Source organism: Varanus komodoensis, unplaced genomic scaffold, assembly GCF_004798865.1.
Source record: "Varanus komodoensis strain SLA01 unplaced genomic scaffold, ASM479886v1 scaffold64, whole genome shotgun sequence".
In the NCBI taxonomy this organism is placed as follows: Eukaryota; Metazoa; Chordata; class Lepidosauria; order Squamata; family Varanidae; genus Varanus; species Varanus komodoensis.
Genome location: NW_025336273.1, coordinates 1,820,222 through 1,839,377, shown reverse-complemented (window position 1 = coordinate 1,839,377; position 19,156 = coordinate 1,820,222). Strand labels below are relative to the sequence as shown.

Sequence of the window (19,156 nt, the reverse complement as noted above, 5' to 3'; positions counted from 1 at the left end):
AAAGCTACTCCCACGGATAAGATGGGCGTAATAACACAAGCCTATTTGGCAAAACTGTTGGAAGGACTGTGAAGTACTAAACCAAATGAAGGCAAGGGGCAGGTCCCAATCCATCGAGGCACCCCAGCTACTTTTTGGCAGACTACCTTGTGCCCACCAGGATCCTTGCCATGAGCACTAAAATAGGGAGACCTTGGACAGATCCAGCAAGGGCACAATCCTACTGTTATTAGACACCGTCAGAGATCACAGGATAATTTGGAGTAACCGTGCCGACTTTAGGAGTGCGTGGTGAAGTCAGAACAGGGACTCAAATCTGGGAGCATCCTTCCCCCGCCCTCAAAGTCAGCAGGGTTCTTTCCAAAGCAGTGCGGCTCTGAGGTTGCAGGACCGACCCTGGAGTGGGTGCTGGGGGGCACGCACCACTGTCCAAGAGGGAATCCAGGTGGCACCTTGGGTTTCGCTCCTGGAAAGCCGGAACAGAACACTGAGCTGCCATGCCATGGCAATCCGCAGCTCGACACTCCCCCCGCCTTCCCCCGGATACCCATCTGGATGGTGCCCAAAGGGACTTATATTCTGCAGCAAGACGGAGCCCTCAGCACGCCTTTACAAGACCAGTTGTGCTTTAAGGAGCAAGATTTTGCATGCCTGCTTTTTAGATTTGAAATTTATTTATTTTCATTCCCTTGAAGCTTTTAGAAAGCGTCTCAGGACAGTTTACAACAAACAACAAAGAGAAATTAAAATAGCACAGCATGCACTATAAAACACATTAAAACCAATTGAACATTAAAATAAAGGGAGAATGAAAAGGTGTTTGCCTGGCGCTGAAAAGAAAGAAAGGTTGGCGCTAGGTGAACCTCTCTGGGGAACGCATTCCATAACTGGGGTGCCATCGCAGAGAAGGCCCTCCTCTGAGTAACCACCCTCTTAATCTCTTTCAAGGAGGGCTCCCGAAGAAGGACCTCCGCCTCCGATCTCAAGGGGTGGGAGGGCATATAGGGAAGGAGGCGCTCCTTCGGGTATCCCGGACCCAAGCTGTTTAGGGCTTTGCAGGTCACCACCAGCACCTTAAATTGGGCCTGGACTTCAATTGACAGCCAGCGTAAGCAGTAAAGGACCAGCGTTATACGCGAATACCTGCCGTTCCCCATTAATACCCTGGCAGCTTCATTCTGGACCAACCCTAAATAATAATAATCATTACACTGCATTCACATCCCAAACTTCCTTCCTCTTCTGAAGGATCTCCACTCCATTTTTATTCCCACAACAACCACCCACTGTATTCCCTACAACCTGCATATCCCCAGTCCACACAGGAATACTATTTTTAAATTTTATTTTTAAAAAGAGCAGCCCATGTGAGACGGGAGGCTGCTGCTCCTCAGACGAACTACCAGTGGGGGACTCCAACTCTGCACGTGCTCATGGCTGCCGAGCCGTTCCCCCCCTGCCCCCGTGGCGCCCAAGTGTCCCCCAGATCTGCGCCCGGTTCCAAGGGCTTTGGCATGTGTCCCCTTGGCTGGAAAGACGGCAAGACTGAACCAGCAAAGGCAAAGGGCACAAAGGATCTAAAATCTACGGGATCCAAGAAGCGCCCAAATGCTAGCACGATGTAAGCACGCTTTTGAGTTCTTCAGGGCTCTTGGTCTCCCTAGGCGATGAGGCAGGGAGAGAACGGCATCGGAGTTGGTCTCACAGGGGAGGCCGCGAGGGATGAACCAGTCCTCCCACAGTGGTTCCAAAGCGGTGTGAGGAATTATTCTGTTCTGAGGCGCCTTAAAAGAGGGAAATGCTGGGCAAGCCCGTCAGAGCATCATCTTATCTTGCCAGAAATTTGTCTCAGCTTACCCGTCTGTCCGTAGGCAAAGATACATGCATTGTAGCCTTCAAAAGCATTCTGCAGGATGCTTTCTCCAAGGCACTTGAAAACAACATCTTGGCCTAAAATTAGAACAAAAAGCTTCAGATTAATGGGACGGGGGCAGGAGGAGTCGCCAATCGCCTTTGATAAGACCCCCGAGACTTCAAACACCCGCGAGGCACACCATACGAAACCGTGAACGCCTTTCATGCCTGTCCAAAGTAAATGAAGCCCTCAAGGGTGGAAGCCACAGATCAGATATTCATCTCAATGGCTCCGAAGTCTCCAGCAATTCCCTTTGGAGTTTCTCTGCATTTAAACTAACTTGGGATGGACCAGAACAACATGATGTTTGGATCATAACAAGGCCATCTGGCTGGAAGCCAAATCTCCAGCCAAAAGAAAGGCTGCAGCTTCCACAGCATTTAGCTTTGTTTTCTTGTATTCTTCTTTCGTGAACGCTCAGGAAGGCTTGCCTGAGGGTCGCCCGATTTTATCCTCACAACACGTAGGTTAGAAGGGGAGGGAGTTGCCAGCCAAAGGTCGCTCAGGGAGCTTCATGACTGCTCTGGGTCTTTAAAAGTTTAGTTCCGACACATCTGGTCATGATGGCCAAGAATGATGGGAATTGCAGCCCAACATCTGGAGGGCTCAGGGGAAGTACCTGCTGTTCTCTGGCTTGGATTGTTATGAGAATACGTAGACGAGGGTGGAAAAGGGATTGCACCGATAAGCGGAGGAGGGGCAGAATTTGGGCTGACCCGTGTCAGTCCCTCACGACCCTGAAGCCGTAACTTTCCTGTGCCGTTACCCTGATCTCTAGCATGACGTTTATATCAAAGGGGTGACATGCTAAACTGCTGCAGGAAAAGAAAGAGGAAAAAAATCAAAGACTCTGGTGGCACCTTAAGGACTGTGAGCGTTTGCAGACGCTGCCCCCTTCAACACAAGCAACACATCTGAATAAGTGGACCACGTCCACAAAAGCTTACGCAAAATACATTTGCTAGTCTTCAAAATGCTAGAAGATGCTGTAGCTTTTAAAAATCAGGTGGCTGCAATTTTCAAGCAGCTTGAAATAAATAAAAGCTTGATCTGGAAGGGTCAGGGCCACAGGGTTGCTGGGAACCACATGACCACATCCTAATTGCCTTCTGTTTTCCCCGAGTGCATGAGGTTCACACTCTTCGATTTGGAGTCCGCCTGGACATGACACAGCTCCGTGTTTCTTTCTACCAAGGACTCATTTTTGTGCTGAAAATTCAGCGCCTTCCGAGGCTGCGAGAGTCAATGAGCAATGTGTCTACTTAATTTTCCTTTCCTGCTGCTTACTCATGCTAAAAGACATGGCAAAGTAACAAGGGAAACCCAGCAAAATCTGGTTCAGCCCTCGCTAAGATTGGCCAGGATCAGTTTCCCTCCCCACTGTGGCTCCCTGTGGTATTCCTAAGCGGGGGGGGGGGGGGGGGGCAGGCCACCTGGAGGGCTTTTTTGGCTCTGCTGAAGGTCATCTGCCCACTCCCCATTTGAGTTTATGATCGCGGCTTACCCTGGGTGAATGGGGACCATGCACAAATTCAGCAGCGGGTGAATGGGAGATTTCTGATGGACCGAAGCAGCCTGGTTTGGGAGGAATAACGGTGAGCCCACATTAAGCCCACATGGGAGGGGTAACACCTGCAGAATTGTACTGGCAGTGCAGAAGACAACCTCATCTCAGCAGACGAACTTTGCCAGCAGTGCGACCCTCTTGACAAATTTCCTGCTAGATCAGTTCTCTGCTCCCATCCATCCAGAACCGTTCGGACTTACAACACTACCTGCGTATTTTTCTTTCATCGCTTCATCCATAGACCAGAAGCAGTGATCGTAGGCAAACACCTGCAGGAGATAAACCAGATACGCCCCATAAAAGTCTGTTTACAAGCCACGCAATTAGGCGAATGATTCAATTAGTTGAGCGAGCCATATTCAAAACAGTGGCGGAGCTTGAGTTGCCAACGCATGAATGTCCAGCTGGCTCTCTTTGAACACCTTCTCCAGCCAGATACATTGGTTAGCAACCCCCACGGCCACCCAGCCAGTGCAGCCGCGTGATGGGAGTTGTAGTCTGCACACTGAAAACAAGGGATGGGCAAACGAGCATCACTTGAGATCGCTTGGGTTCTCCAGCCATCCAGTTCCCTTTTGGCTGAGATCAAGGCTTGCTTTGTGCGAATGGAAAACTTGTGCAAATTGAATTCACGGGGCAGGACAAAGTTCGGAGGAGGGCGACAAGGAAGATTGGAGGACTGGAAACAAAGCCCTCTGAAGGGAGACTGGAACAACTGGGCTTGTTTAGCCTCGGGAAGAGAAGACCTAGGGGCGAAATGGCAGCACGCTTCGTCACCCGGAGAAGGGTCAGGATCTCTTCTTGGACATCCCAGAGTGCAGGACCCGGAATAAAAGGGTCAAGTTACAGGAAGCCAGGTTCCGGCCGGACATCGGGAAGACCCTCCTGACTGTTAGAGGAGCACAGCAAAGGAGCCAAAGGTTGTGGGCTCTCTCACACTGAAGGCATTCGAGAGACAGCTGGACAGCCTTCTGTGGGGTGCTTTAACCTGGTGTCCTACACGGAGCAGGGGCTGGATCCAGTGACCTTCTTGGTCCTTCCAGCTCTCCTATTCTGGGATTTTATGCCCACCTCACTCACTGCCTTTGCTTCCCATTTGCTTCCCAGTGAGCAGAGAACAGTGGCTCAGTGGAAAGGGCCTTGAGGTTCAACCCTCTGGGCTCCTCTGGGAGCAGGTGATGGGGAAGACCTTCTCCAAAGGAGCCCACCTTAGAGGCCAAGGGGATCCCCTGGTTCACATGCACACAGACCTTAAGGACGGAGGCGTGAACATTGCAACCTTCGGTGGCCAAGGAAGCAGGGTCCCAAAAGAAGTTTGCCTCCCTCATCTTGAAGAAGTCTTACAAGGCAAGGCTGAAAGAACTGGGCATGTACAGTCTTGAGAAAAGAAGACTGAGAGGAGACAAGACAGCATTTTTCAAATACCGGCAAAGCAGGAGGGGCAGAATCTCTTCTCGGTCATGCCAGTGCGCAGAACATGGAATAATGGGCTTCTGCTGCAGGAAGCCAGATTCTGGATGGACATCATGAAGACTCTCCTGGTCATGAGAGCAGTACAGCAATGGAACCCATGACCTAGGGAGATGGTGGGCTCTCTCCCACTAGAAGCATTCGAGATGCAACTGGGCAGCTGGTGTAACTGGGAGTCCTGCACTGAGCGGGGGCTGGACTCCATTAGGGATGTGGGAGGGAAATGTTTTGTGCGGAAAAGCCCGATTTTGGCTTCCTGGACTCAGGACCACTTCCTGGGAAGCATAGCCTGTGTTTGTGGGGAACATACCAGGAATGGAGCCCACGCGCTGTGCAAGTAGCACCAGTTTTTCACACCTGGTACTGCCGCCAGCAGAAACAAGCAAGGAAGGAGGTTGGCAGCTGGGGGAGGTTGCCTCCGACGCAACCGGGGCTCCATGAACATTTGCTGAGCTCTTCTTGGCTTGGCTGACTTTGCAGGACCGGGCCGAGCACAAGCAGAAATCCATGGATCCCGGAGGGATGGATTCCAAACAGGTTCCTCCCAATCCTAGATTCCATGCCCCTAGAAGACCCTTCCAATTCTACTATTCCATGATTCTGTGAAAAGCAATCCAATAGGTTTGTGCAAATATTCCCAGATTTGTGCCAATTTGGAAATTTGTGCCCATCAAGCCAGGAATAGGGAATGGGACAAATGTGAACCCCTGTTTGATGTTCTATAGATATTTTTGGTATACGCCTGCAGCCCTTCTTAAATGTCCTGAGAAAGTGATCCAGGATGACTATGGAGGTATGTAAAGATGCTGAATGAAAGGGATCGAGTGAGACCTGAGAAATGTATTCGTGGCAGAATGTCTTCCCACAACCAGCAAGCAAATCATGACCAGAGCCTGAGGACAGGCAACTGATAAAGTAGAAAGGAAACTAATGCAGAAACAGAAAGGGGAGTAGATGAAGACTTTTACAACATTTAACAACATTTAAATTTAGCAGCAGTTCAATGAGAGCATTGCTAGGCAGCAAGAATAAATCAAGCCAGCACAAATATGAGAAAAGCGTTTTCCAAACACACACAACACCACCTTTCATCCACAACCTGCGATGCTCAGTGTGTGGGTACCTTCTCATCTGTTCCTGTGACTCAAGCCTTGGCTGCAAAGGCAAAATCTTGCTTTTAAAGGAAAGCTTTTAATGTTTTCTTTTTCCTTTCCTTGCATAGTAGCAGCAAGAACATTTAGGAAGAAAAGGTGAATCCTAGTTTTGTACAGCATCGAAAGCCAAATTAACAGAAGAATTTCTCACCCTGCAGGCTGCCAAGTTTTAATCAAAATTGCTTACCTTGGGCTGGTTCCTACAGTTCCAAGAGTCCCCAAAACATGAAAAGAGAAGAGAGAGGAGGGGAAGTGAAAGATTAGCACAGAGCAACATAACATGCCTGACACAGCAGTTTCAGTCCCTGATACAGACAGACAACTCAGTAGCCTTCCAGATGTTTTGGCCCACAATGTTCATAATTTATTGATTTAATCTGTACCTGCCTTTCCAATAAGGAAAAAGCGTCCCTCACTACCAGCTGTGCTGGCTCACGAGACCTGGAGGGCCCCAGGTCGTCTGCACAGCTTCAAAAGCTTTCCTTTTAGAAAGCTCTTGGCTTTCCAGTGCAAAGGGTTGCTGGAAGGAAGCTGGGTTCAAGTAAGGATCTCAGAAGAGACCAAGAAGAAGCACAAGCAACCATGCACTGCCAGGAATTTTTAATTTAATTTAATTTAATCTATCTATCTATCTATCTATCTATCTATCTATCTATCTATCTATCTATCTAGAAAATTTGTATGCCGTCCATTACTTCCGTCTCTGGATGCCTTACAACTTTATTTATTTATTTATTTATTTATTTATTTATTAAAACATTTTTATGCCGCCCCATTCGCCGAAGCCTCGGGGCAGCTTACAACAATAAATTAAAACCACATAAATTAAAATATAGACATAATAATAATAATAATAATAATAATAATAATAATTTAAAATATATAAGTATATATATGTATATATACACACACAATATAAAATAAGCCGCCCTGGCCAGATAAAATTCAATAGTATTAACATTTAAAATGCTGCTTAAATAAAAAGGTCTTCGCCTGGCGCCGAAAAGCAAATAACGACAGCGCCAGGCGGACCTCTCTGGGGAGCGCATTCCATAACTTAGGCGCCACCACTGAGAAAGCCCTCCTCCGAGTAGCCACCCCTCAGAATAAAATAAATTAACTATTCCACGCTGGCTGAAAATCCAATAAAATACAAGCAATAAAATCCAATTAATACATATTAAAATATGGATCGAATAAAAAGGTCTTGACCTGGCGCCAAAAAACGTAGTGACGGCGCCAGGGGAACCTCTCTGGGGAGCGCATTCCATAGTCGGGGCGCCACCACAGAGAAGGCCCTCCTCCAGGTACCCTGTCTCCTAACGTCTTTCACAGAGGAATGTTTGTGAACTGCCTTGGCTGGCATCAGTAAAGTGGTACAGAAATGCAATAAACATGAATAACAACCAGCGTATTTGACAAAGAGGAAAGACAAGCCACCCTGTAAACACGCTGGGTGGGCCAGAATATCCATGGAAGGATAGGAAGGCGCTGCAGCAAGCCCTGGGGTCCCAAGTCCCTCACCCCCTTTGAGCACGGTTAAAGAGGAGGCATTTATTTTTTGCCTTTTTAAAAAACTGAATACCACACAGTGCGGCCTCAAAGCCTTTAGCTCTGGTTAATGCGCAAGGGAAGCAAAGCTGCCAATGTCCTCTCCCCAGCTGCACAAAAGGAAGAAATGAGGCCTGCAAGAGGTTTGCTGTAGCTCATCCTCGTAACCCTAAACCATGGTTTAGTGTTACGTGCACACTGGCCCATGATTTCAGCCCTCTTTACAGAAACCCAGTTGAGACATCCATTTTGTATTGATTATAATCCCATTTTTCCAGACACACACCAACTGTCTCCACGAAGCAATTCAAAAATATTCAAATTAAATGCCCAATCAATATTGCTGAAGAAGTATAAAGCCTGAGAGACCAGCAGGTGGGGGAGAGAAACACACCGGTGTTCTTTTACACTTGACATTCCCCCACCTCTAAGGATTCGGATTCCGTCTCGTGGATCACTTCAGCTCTGTTGGCTTGCACCGTTTGTAGGCCATGAGGTCTGTCTCCTGACCTAGAGGTTTGCCTTTGACCGGTCCTAATCCTGCTTTGCATCAGCTTAAGTGTCAAGATGCACATGGCTCGATTCTTACATCAGGATATATTTTATCTTGAAGAACCCTGTTCCCTCCAGAAGAATCGGGCCAAGTTGTATCCCTGAGATGAGCTTGCCATCGGCACAAAGCCTCGCAAACGTCTGTCCAGGCACTGACTGAGACAAGACCCACAGCAAGAGTGATCCGGGAGCCCCCAAGGCTGACTGGGGGCCACAGGATTCTGTGGGTTCCTAGTTCCAAGAAAGCTCTGGAGCTGGGGATCGGCACTCCGACCCCCCCCATGGCCACCAGCATGGGAAGGGCTCCATCAGCTGCTTCTTCAAGCTGGTGCCCCCAGGTTACTAGGTGCTGCAGCTCCTTCCCCTCCGAACACCTCACTGAAGGGACTGAGATCAGCCGTATACCAGAACTGGCAACCAGGAGGAGTGAGGAGGCAGAGAAGTAGCTCTCGAATCGGGAGTCCAGCAGAAGATGAGGCTGCCTCAAAGGTTTTCTGCAGCCGCACAGGCAACAGCAAGATCGGCGCCTCCGACATGCATGGACCAGAGGGAGGCCCAGCCCAGAAGTCTTCAGGGAGGGCGGGAGAATGCCACGTAACCAGCTCCCACCGACGGACACAGGAGGCTCCCTTGGATGGTCTCCTTGCAGTGGTCAGAGCTCATGCTGAACCCTTGCTTGGCCGTTACCAGTTCAAGAGCCACCATTTAATCCTGTGGAACTGTGTTTAGGCATTCATTTCTCTATTGGATTTCTTGACCACTCAACAGACAAAGCTTGCCAGGCAGTGCCCAAAAATTGCAACTCGAAACGCAACTTAACAAGAATATAATACAGAAAGCATAACATACGGAAGTTAAATATAAATTAAAACGGCTAAAAGAAATGCTTGCAATAAGATGCAGGAACGCGATAAAACAAGTGATGTTAAAATTCCCATCTTATGCTGCCAAATACTTGGAAGTAGAGAAAAGCCCAGTGTTAGCACCAGGTGGACCTCAGTGGGAACAGCATTCCACAGGTGGGATCGGGGCACCTCTGAGAAAACCTGCTCCCTTACTGCCATCTTCTAAGCGCCGTCAAACCAGGGACTCTGACGAGGGCCCAAGCGATGAACATAATATACGGGTAGATCAGTATGGGAAGATATTTTGGTACTGAGCTGTGTAAGGCTACACACCAAAAACAGCAGCCTGAATTGGCCTTGTAAGCATACAGGTGGCCACCACAAGCAGATCAGAATCGGTGTGTGGGCCTCCAGGTTTCTGCAACCAATCTGGCCACCAAATATTGCACAAGCTGCAGCTTCCAAACAGCCTTCAAAGACAGCTGCACATGGAGCACATTGAAACAATCACATTCGTAGTGCTCTTTTGCATGACGGCCTCCTAGAAGAATTCCGTGCTTGCTTTTACGACTCTTATGGAACAGGGATGCCCCATCTGTGCCATATGGGTTGTGTAAAAAGTGGGTCTCCCGGTTTACTTGCCAGATCCCACAGGCATACAGCTTCCACCTGATAGCCAGAAAGGGAGTATCTGCTCCCACAGTAAGTTCCTGTGCTATCACTGGATTGACTGAGTAAGAAATGCAGCTGGGACTGCCCTATCCAGGGCTCTGTGCAGGACTGTACCATATTTGACCCCTGCCGTCCCAATTAGCTGCTATTTTGCCAAGCTCTTCTCCTGATCATAGAATCATAGAATTGGAGTTGGGAGGGGCCATGAAGGCCATCAGGTCCTGCTGGTGCAGGACACCAGGTCACACCATCCCACTCAGAGGGCTGTCCATGGCTCAGACAGCTGACGAATCTTCGGAATTTTATTTGCATTAATAAATAACTTGGGATTCCTGCACTGAGCAGGGGGTTGTACCTGATGGCCCTCAGGCCCCTGCCAACTCTACTATTCTACAATTCTGCAACAGTAAAAAGCACACCAGGAAAGAGCAAACTCTGGGCAGGGACAGCAAAGGACCAGACCAAGTGCATCAAGTCACCATGACTTTTAGCCCCCACCCGAATCCTTCCGAGACCGGATTATGTTATTACGTGGCACTTAAAACATTTAGGACTTCATTCTGCCCGCATTATATGGTGTTTGGGATTAAAAAACGGCAAAGAGAATATAATCCCCGTGGCCATTTCCCACATATGGCAGTTTCAAAAGGGGCTTAGACGATGTACAGCAAGCAGCTCGACGAAGGCCAAAAGGCCAGTTCCGAATAAGCAGTGTTCCTTCCACAGAGATGCACACGCAGCCTCAATGCAAATCCATCCTAAGCAAAGAAACACGACCCCCTGATGGAGGCAGAGCATGGCCCAGCTATGCGCATCCTGCAGTCCAGCCACCCACATCCCGGTGCTGATGGGCGGGATGACAGCCGCATGCCTGGACACATTTCCAGTCAAACGCGCATGGCCAGACATCTGGCATCCCTGGAGGTGAGGCTGCCGAAAGCATTCCTGCCCCCAGAAGAGGCGGCGAGCACAGTGGAAAGGGGGAGACCTTTCCAATGTGGCAAAAACATATCCTGTGTTTTTTTTTACTGGACATCTCCAGGGGAAAGAAGCTCCATCCCACTCCATGGAGAGTCTTGCTGCTGGGTTAACAATGGCTAAAACAACTAATTTTTCCACTCTTAGTGGAATTCTTCTCGCTCCCCTGGAAAGGAATACTCCCCACTCAAACAGCCCAAACAACACAGCAGGTAAAGTCTGGTGGGAACGCTTCTTAGATTTGTTGTTGGTTAATCTGTAACAAGCTACCAACTGTTCTACTGCTGAAAGAAATACTGGGATTGTCCCATCATTACACAGAAACATAGAAACAGAGCAAGTCGGAAGGGGTCTCCCGGGCCATCTAGTCTGACCCCCAGCTCCAGCTGGGTCTGCTCACAACGTGCCCACCATGTGCATGTCCAGCCTATCCTTGAACACCTGCACCGATGGGGCACCAACCACCTCCGTGGAAGCCCATTCCACACCCTCGGGGTCCTGACAGTCAGGAAGTGCTTCCGGGCATCCAAATGGAACCTTGTTTCCCTGAGCTTCCATTGGAACGTGTCCTGCCTTCCTCTGTGGGGGGGAACAGGTCTCTCCCCACCTCCGTGTGACACCCCCTCACGCACCTGTATGTCGCCAACAGATCCCCTCAGAGTCTCCTCCTCTCCAGGCTGAAGAGGCCCAGTTCCCTCAGTCTCGCCTCATACGGCATCCCCTGCAAACCGGCCACCAACCTTGTGGCCCTGCGCTGCACTGACTCCAACCTGGCTATATCCTTTCTGTAACGAGGGGCCTAAAGCTGAGCACAATATTCCAGTTGCGGGCACACCAGAGTCGTGCAGAGTGGCAGTAATACCCCTCTCGATCTAGAAGCCACACTTCTGGCTATGCAGCCAAGGGTGGCATTACAACTGTCCTACAATGACAACTGCCAAAAGAAATACAGGGATTGGGGCCCATCGTTATGCCGTTGATACTGAACAATGACTTTCTTTTTCAACTGATGCCAAGAAGGCCACGCTGGGTATGAGGCTGAATCCAGACAAGATGGAAGCCCTGTTGGTCAGCAGCCGCGTCAGCTGGGGGCACAGCCTGCTATGGGCTGAGTTATGCTCTCCCTGATGGATCAGCTACGCAGCTTGGGGGTGCTTCCTGAACCCAGCATTGCCCCTGGCAGACCAGGTGACACCTATCACCAGCTTCAACAGGTGTGCTAGCTTTGCCCTTTCCAAGAAAAGTGGGATTTGGCCACCACTTGAAGTAATGCACTCTTGAAGGACATTTGGGAAATGCAGCTGGTGCGGGGGATGGATAACTCGCTCTATGTCTGGTCCCCACTGACTGCATGTCTGTTCATTTTCGCCTTCTCCCTCCCTGCTTTCAAATTAATGTGCAAGGATTTTTTTTTTAGAGAACATGAACAATTCCATAGAAATCTGTATTTTACCGTTTTTAAAATCAGAAACGTATCGTATCTCAACTTAGTTTCTTTGACAATACACATTTTAATTGCAACTTGGTACATTTCTGAGCCAAGAAAAGCATTGCAGCATTTGAAGAAGTGCAAAACTGAAAGCATAACTCAAATTCTGGTCGGCGTGTGGGTCTGGGCAGCAAGGACCAGAGCAGCTCGTGTCGGAAATAACAAAGACCAAATTCCTCATGTTTTCCTATTCAGAAACCATTAAACCATTAAAGCGGCAAATCAAATCCAAGTTTGACATGCATTTCAACGACATGAAATTCAGAGTCCAATGCCGCCTCCTCACAAACGTAGCCCACACAAGCATGGACAGAGGACAGATCTTAAAATGTTTTGGACTTCAAGTTCCAGAAGCCCCTGCCACCACTGTCAATGCTCAGGAATGCTGGAAGCTGAAGTCCCAAACAGTCGGAGATACTCTTTCTTTCTACCCTGGCATGAAATGACCAAAGAATTGAACAGCAGCAGCACCTTAAATGCCCTCACCCTATTTTGAAAACAAAAAGGCATCTAATTTGCAGACACCCAAGCCTTTCAATATAAAAAGATATTTATTTGATAGTCTAACTGGGTTCCTCATTGCTGGGAATGTATCTATTTACTTATTTTATTTCTATACTGCTCAACAGCCAAAGCTTCCTGGACGGTTTACAATAACCGTGAATTCACAAGTGAATTTCACTTGTCTTACGCTGAAGGAATATATTTTTGCCAGTCAAAGATATATTTGTAAAGCAAAACACATGTACAAAACATATATATTAGTGAAAATAATGTGCAAAATGCATTCTATTAGGGCAATTGTATACAAGTATGGATAGGCTAAGGAAATGTGCAAGAATATGCATGCACATTATCATACCATTTATTTCTAAAATTCACAAGCTTAGGAGAGAAGAAGACAAACCCTCTCACCCCATCCCCACTTCACAAATTTCAATCTGCTATAAAAGGAGATGAGCAACAGGCATTTAACAATATTTGAAGCACAGCACAGATGAGACGAGACGCTTGTTTTCCATCTGGGAATCATCCGTGTGTCTGGCTGAGAGATTAACGTCTTGCCTTTCATATTCTCCTACTTTTAAAAGTGCTAATCTCAAATAATTAGTATTTTCATTTTAGAAAACGAAGCTTTCACCCAAACATAATAACAGCTTTTTAAAAACACTACAAACCGTTTCATTTCCCTTTCCCATTATTAAAAGCATGCTAGGTTAAATCTGACTCACTGTCAGCTATGTTTGACACTTAGATGAAGTAGCCGGTTGCGTTTAAGGTGTATGATTTATGCGCTGCTTAAAAGACACAATAAAGTTTCACCGCAGCAGCAATTCATGAATCTGTACTTGTAAATATGTCTGGCTGGGATGTGGATTAGGGTTAGAGTCAGGGTTCGGGCAGAGCATTGCAGAGTAGTGGGGCTACCGCTGCAAAGGTCTACAGACACACCGTGACTTGATGACACGAACAGCACGAGCAGAAACGCCTCCTTGGAAGATGACAGGGGTTGATCTGGCACATACAGGGGAAGATGGTCTGCTAGGTACTCTGGTTCAAAGTTGCTCAGCGCTTTGCACTGAAAACAAACAATTTGCGAACAGAAGCCGAACATTTAAGGCTTTGGAACCCGTAGCTTTAAATATATCCAGGCCTTTCCATTAGAAGAATTAATTGGCATTTCCTTGCCAACAATTTCAATTTTAAAATATGAGCACATATTAGCACAGAGGGACCCTGCAACTCTACAGGTTTGCTCTGGTGCCATACAAACTTCCCTATTTCTGTCTGTCCAAGTCAGTCACTGGTGAGAGAAGGGAGCTAAGCTTTAGATGACCTAATTCACCAAAAAGGCAAACCAGCAGATCTGTGTGTACTGAAAGAAATGCCATGTGAAACCTCTGTATAGTTATACTCTGATTCCTTCTACTGTGGTTTTGGAGTTTGTATGAGGCCCGTTCCCAAATCCTGATATCAGACAGATACATCCGTTTTGCTAAAACCGCAGAAATTCATCAACACATCCAGTTAACTAAAGGGGCTTCCTTTGAAAAACCATACCAAACAGTGTAGGGTTGACTTTTCAATGGTAGGAGGGGGTGGAAGGGAAAAGTAGCAAGCCCAGATTCCAGTGACAGATGGACTGTAAAAGCCGAGGAACAATAAAACGGAACCTTAATACCAAGCCGTGCCTGGAGAATATGTAGCGATATTTCCAAGCAAGAACATGGAAAAGCGTTAAAACAGAAATATTTGGATCTCCACGGGGACTGTGGATCGTATTTTAGATGTGTTTGCAAGACATGTGTCCCATGAGGCCGGTTTCTGAAAAGTTAACGTTTCTGCTTAAGTTGCATTCCACCCTCCCCATTCTTAAAGACTTGTCCTAGTTTTTGTATTTCACTGGGTGGGCTTCCAACATCTGCTCTATTATTCTCCCACCCACCAAGAATAGCTGTATCTTGGACTGGCTTGTGAATGCCTTTTGTTTGGATACATGGAAGTTTTGGTTTAAAAAATGCATAGCAGTGTTATTCTTTTAATTAATGCTCAGCCTTCTTTCTCGGGGCTGTTTTTTGGAAGCTTTGTTTTATTATTTCTTTCCCTGACATGCACACATATATTCTCTCTCTTTAGTGGAATTAAAAAAAAAAATGGAGGGGGGAATAGGAGAATTATACCCAAGTCAGACCTTTGCCTTTCAAAGAGGCACCCTGCTTCTCTTTCTTCATCTGCACAACATTGCTGAGAGGTAGGTCAGACTGCTCTGAAAAATGCAAAACGGATTAGGTGGATCTTTGATCTTATGGCATCAGGTTCTTCGTTTACCAGTCTGGCCCAAGGTCATCATGGCTAAACAGGGATCGAAGTCCGTTTCTCCTCTTTACCTCCTGCAGATGAGGCTGTGGATGGACTAGGTCTGAGTCTGGCTGTGACAACGGACGGGGCGAGAGTTAACAAACCGAACCACCATCCGGACAAGGCTGAGATCCATTAGAAGGTGGTCCCTCTGTCCAGATGGAGGGTGTTTAACCTGTTCTAGATGTGTCCTCCTTGCGCCGTCTTTGCCGCTTGAGCCTCAGGTGGTCTTGATGGCAGGGTGTGCCTCCTTCCCGGGGGGCCAGCGATTCCTCTGGTTACCAGAATCTTTGTTCTGGTAATCACCAGGTTAGATTACTGCAATGCACTCTACATGGGGCTGCCCATGAAGACTATTCAGAATCTGCAGCTTGTGCAAAATTGGGCAGCCAGACGGGTAACTGGGACCAAAAGGTCTGAACATATGAGACCTGCTCAGGCCCACTCACACTGGCTGCCTGCATGCTCCTGGGCCCAAATCAAGGTGGTGGTCTTAACATATAAAGTCTTACATGGCTTAGGGCCACAATACCTGTTGGAGCACCTCTCCCAACTACAACTTACCTGGGCACTTTTCAGAATTATGCCACATTACTCCTCAGCATATGATTACAAGGTCCTTATTCTTTGCAGGGATAAAAGTAGAAATGTCCCACCTCTATAAATATATGTGCTTCTGGGATCTCCCATTCTCTGTGTGTCATAGGCTTAGCAGCAAGTTGACAATTTAAGCTAAAATAAGGAATTTCAAATTGTGACTTTTAACTGATTTTTTAAAAAAGACACATACATACAGAGGATACAAGGGATCCAACTCTTAATTAATTGGCCTTTTAGCCTTAAGGTAAAAATATATTTGTAGACCTATTCTAGCAAATTGCATGAAATATCCAATAACTGGGCTCAAAAATCCATTTTTTATCAATGTTCCTGCTCTTCCAGAACTGCCAACAGGAAAGGGAAGGACCAAATCCAGCTGTCCAGTCTTCCACACAGAATAACTTTGAGTAGCTAGATATCTTACATTTGCTACACCTGTTTTCTACAGAGATGGTTGAGTTATGTCTATACCAGGCCAGCCGCCTCATCTTCAACATCTCCAGTTCGTGCAAAATGGTGGACTTAATGCTAACAATGGTTCGTTCCAAATCCATTTTCCAGCTAACCACAGTTAACAGGATGATGGGATTCACACCTAAAGTTAACCTTAGTCATTTGTGAAGGCAAAGGAGGGATTGGGGCAGACAGAGGAGATATAAATGGATCCTTAAAAATACACATACAACTCTTTTCAGTCTGGATTTACTGCATACAAATCAGCCCCCACGACAAAATATTACAGCTCAAAGTGCTTCTGTTCCCCATTCCCGCAATTCCAGTCCATGCCCATTCTCTTGAACCTTTTGGTCTCCTTTCCCCAGCGGTCAGTCAGTCGGCATTCCGGGCTCCGAGCTGGGCTGTTTGTGGGGGATCCCCCCTTGACTTTGGGGGTTGGGGTCTGCAGATACACTGGTGACCAAGCTCAGGTACATCAGTAACTTTGATTTCTATGGGGAGTTCTTCTGTTCCTGGAATAATGTTGAAATAGCTTCCCGCCATGTGTCAGGAAATGGCCCTTCCAGAAAATGAAATGATTTTCTCTACCCTTCTATTCTCCTTTTCCAGCCACTCAATTCTACTCCAACCAGATGTCAGCTATTTTCCCCTTCTCGATCCATACTTCACGGGGCTCTTTGAGTTCTCCCCACATACTCTTAAGAATCCCCCACCCCAAAGATTTACTGTTGTTGCTAATATTTCTACACTGCATGTGCCTAAGCGGCCGAAGCCTTGAATCAGAAATAGTGGCACGTGTAAGGTATTCAAATAAGCCCTTACTCTCTGAGAATTTCTTTGCGTATTACCACCTGAGACTTTCGGCACTTGGGGGAATAAGAGTAAGTTATCCTTACAGGTCATGAAGATTTTCTTGTTGCCTCTATTCTTTAAAACTCCCCGACAAAAATGATAAAACGGTTATCTTTCAGCCTTTTCCATTCTCATCCTGTGGTTAATGGGAGACGACAGATAATCACTGGGAACAGAACTGGGGGGTGGGGGGGGGCAGAGGGAAAATTTCATAGGTGGACAGTCTACGAAAAACTTAAGTTAAAAGCTCTGACAAAGCAGGCCACAAAAAGTCATCTGCCCAAATTATCTCAGGTAGGAGGTGAAAGGAATTACTTTGAAAAAGAAATAAAAAAAAGAAAAAGCAAATAGAAATGATTGATAAGCTCTGTAGCGCACGCACATAAAGAGGAAGGAAGCTGTATCAAGGGCCGAGGGCTGGACATGCACCCTGGACACACAGAACAGCTTTAAGTGAAAATGAACACATTAACTGCTTCCAGGATTAGTTGGCTCGTTATTAAAATTAATGTCATGGGCGCCACACTGCACGCACCAAACCCCCAACTAGCAGGTGCCTTGAGTCACACATAAACAGGGTCAGGCCTCCAGCAGACGCCCCCAGAAGGAATCCCTTTCTCCAGACTGACAGTTCTGTCTCAAAACTGGGAGAGCCAGCGTGGCGTAGTGGTTAAGAGCACGGGACTGGGACTCAGAGGATCCGGGTTCGAGTCCCCGCTCAGCCATGGAGCCAACTGGGTGACTTTGGGCCAGTCACAGACTCTCAGCCCAACCTACCTCACAGGGTTGTTGTTGTGGGGATAAGATGAAGGAGGAGAATGATGTAAGCTGCCTTGAGCCCTTCATAGGAAAAAGGCAGGCTATAAATTGAAATTAAAAAAAAAACGACTAACACAAAGCTGTGAAATGGGCAGAAGAGGCAACCAAGAGGAGATGCCAAAGCACTGGCGCTTGTGCGCGTTCTCTGTTTATAGACGTATGCCTCCTTTCCAGGCTAAAAGTCTTCCCCAAGAGGCGTATTCTAAAAAAATGGTTTTAAACCAAAGAAGGTATCTGGCACCCAATCTATGGAACGCGCTCCCCAGAGAGGTCCGCCTGGCGCCGTCGTTATTTGTTTTTCGGCGCCAGGCGAAGACCTTTTTATTTAAGCGTCATTTTAATTGTTAACAGTATTTGCTTATTTATCTGGCCAGGGCGACTTCTTTTATATTGTTATTTATTTTATATTGTTAGTTTTATATTGTTATTCCTGTATTGTATTTTATGTTGTGAGCCGCCCCGAGGCTTCGGCGAATAGGGCGGCATAGAAATGTTTTAATTAATTAATAAATAAATAAATAAATAAATAACCTAGAAAGTAAAAGCGTTACACAAACAGAAATTATTCTAAGAGCACTAATAAACCCGATCTATCTGGCTTGCTGTACCAATGCAGTTTGCGGTCCGGCCGAAAATGGATAAGAGGGAGGGAGACATATACTTTGAGGAAGGGTGTTCCAGAGTCAGGGCGCCAGTATTTAAAAGGCCCCGTCTTCTGTTTCAGCTTGCCTGTTTGCACCTACCGCTAGGCCCATGGCATGAGACCCTATAATGGATCCCAAGCATGGTCTAGACAGCTCTCTGTGTGAACAGGGAATCCTCCAAGCAACCAGCCCAACTCATTTAGGGCTTACTGGTCATTGCCAGCACTTCAAGCCAGGCTTGGAAGGTGAGACTGATCGGCTCCATATTTTGCAGGAGCAAAAGCTTCCTAAAAGTCTTGAAAGACAAACCCACAGAAAGCACACTGCAGTAGATGCAACCAGGGACGGAAAACCGTGGCAAGATCTGCCAATCGTTAATAAGGTGGCATATGGCTACCAGACCATTTTCTGGCAATCTTCACCACCGCTGCCGCCGTGCTGCCAGACGCACCGCTGAGTCAGAGAGAACCCCCAAGCTGCACGCGTGATCTTGCAGACCAGTAAGCCCCTGTCCAGAATCAGCTGAAAACCTTCGATGTGATTAGTTAGCATTCCTATCCCTTATGCCTGCATTACATTTCAGCCCGTTGACCCTTGTCCATCCCCAGTCGGCCTCCAGGTACCTGTCCAGGAGCAACCCAGCCTCACTATGATCAGCAGACATAATCAGAGATTATGCTTTAGATCAAACTCTGGGTAACGTTCCCCACGACTTTCATGTAAATATTTAAAA

The 19,156-nt window shown here is 47.2% G+C and overlaps 1 protein-coding gene across 1 annotated transcript in view; it reads right to left on the bottom strand.

Annotated features, from left to right (window-relative positions):
• Nucleotides 1-19,156, bottom strand: part of KIF13B (kinesin family member 13B) — a 161,069-nt gene that overhangs the window by 104,409 nt on the left and 37,504 nt on the right. The window contains exons 3-5 of the mRNA XM_044450339.1: nt 6,294-6,306; nt 3,691-3,751; nt 1,858-1,950 (exon numbers count right to left, since the gene is read on the bottom strand). Of these exons, the coding sequence (XP_044306274.1) occupies nt 1,858-1,950; nt 3,691-3,751; nt 6,294-6,306 (167 nt within the window). The remainder of the gene's footprint in view (nt 1-1,857; nt 1,951-3,690; nt 3,752-6,293; nt 6,307-19,156) is intronic.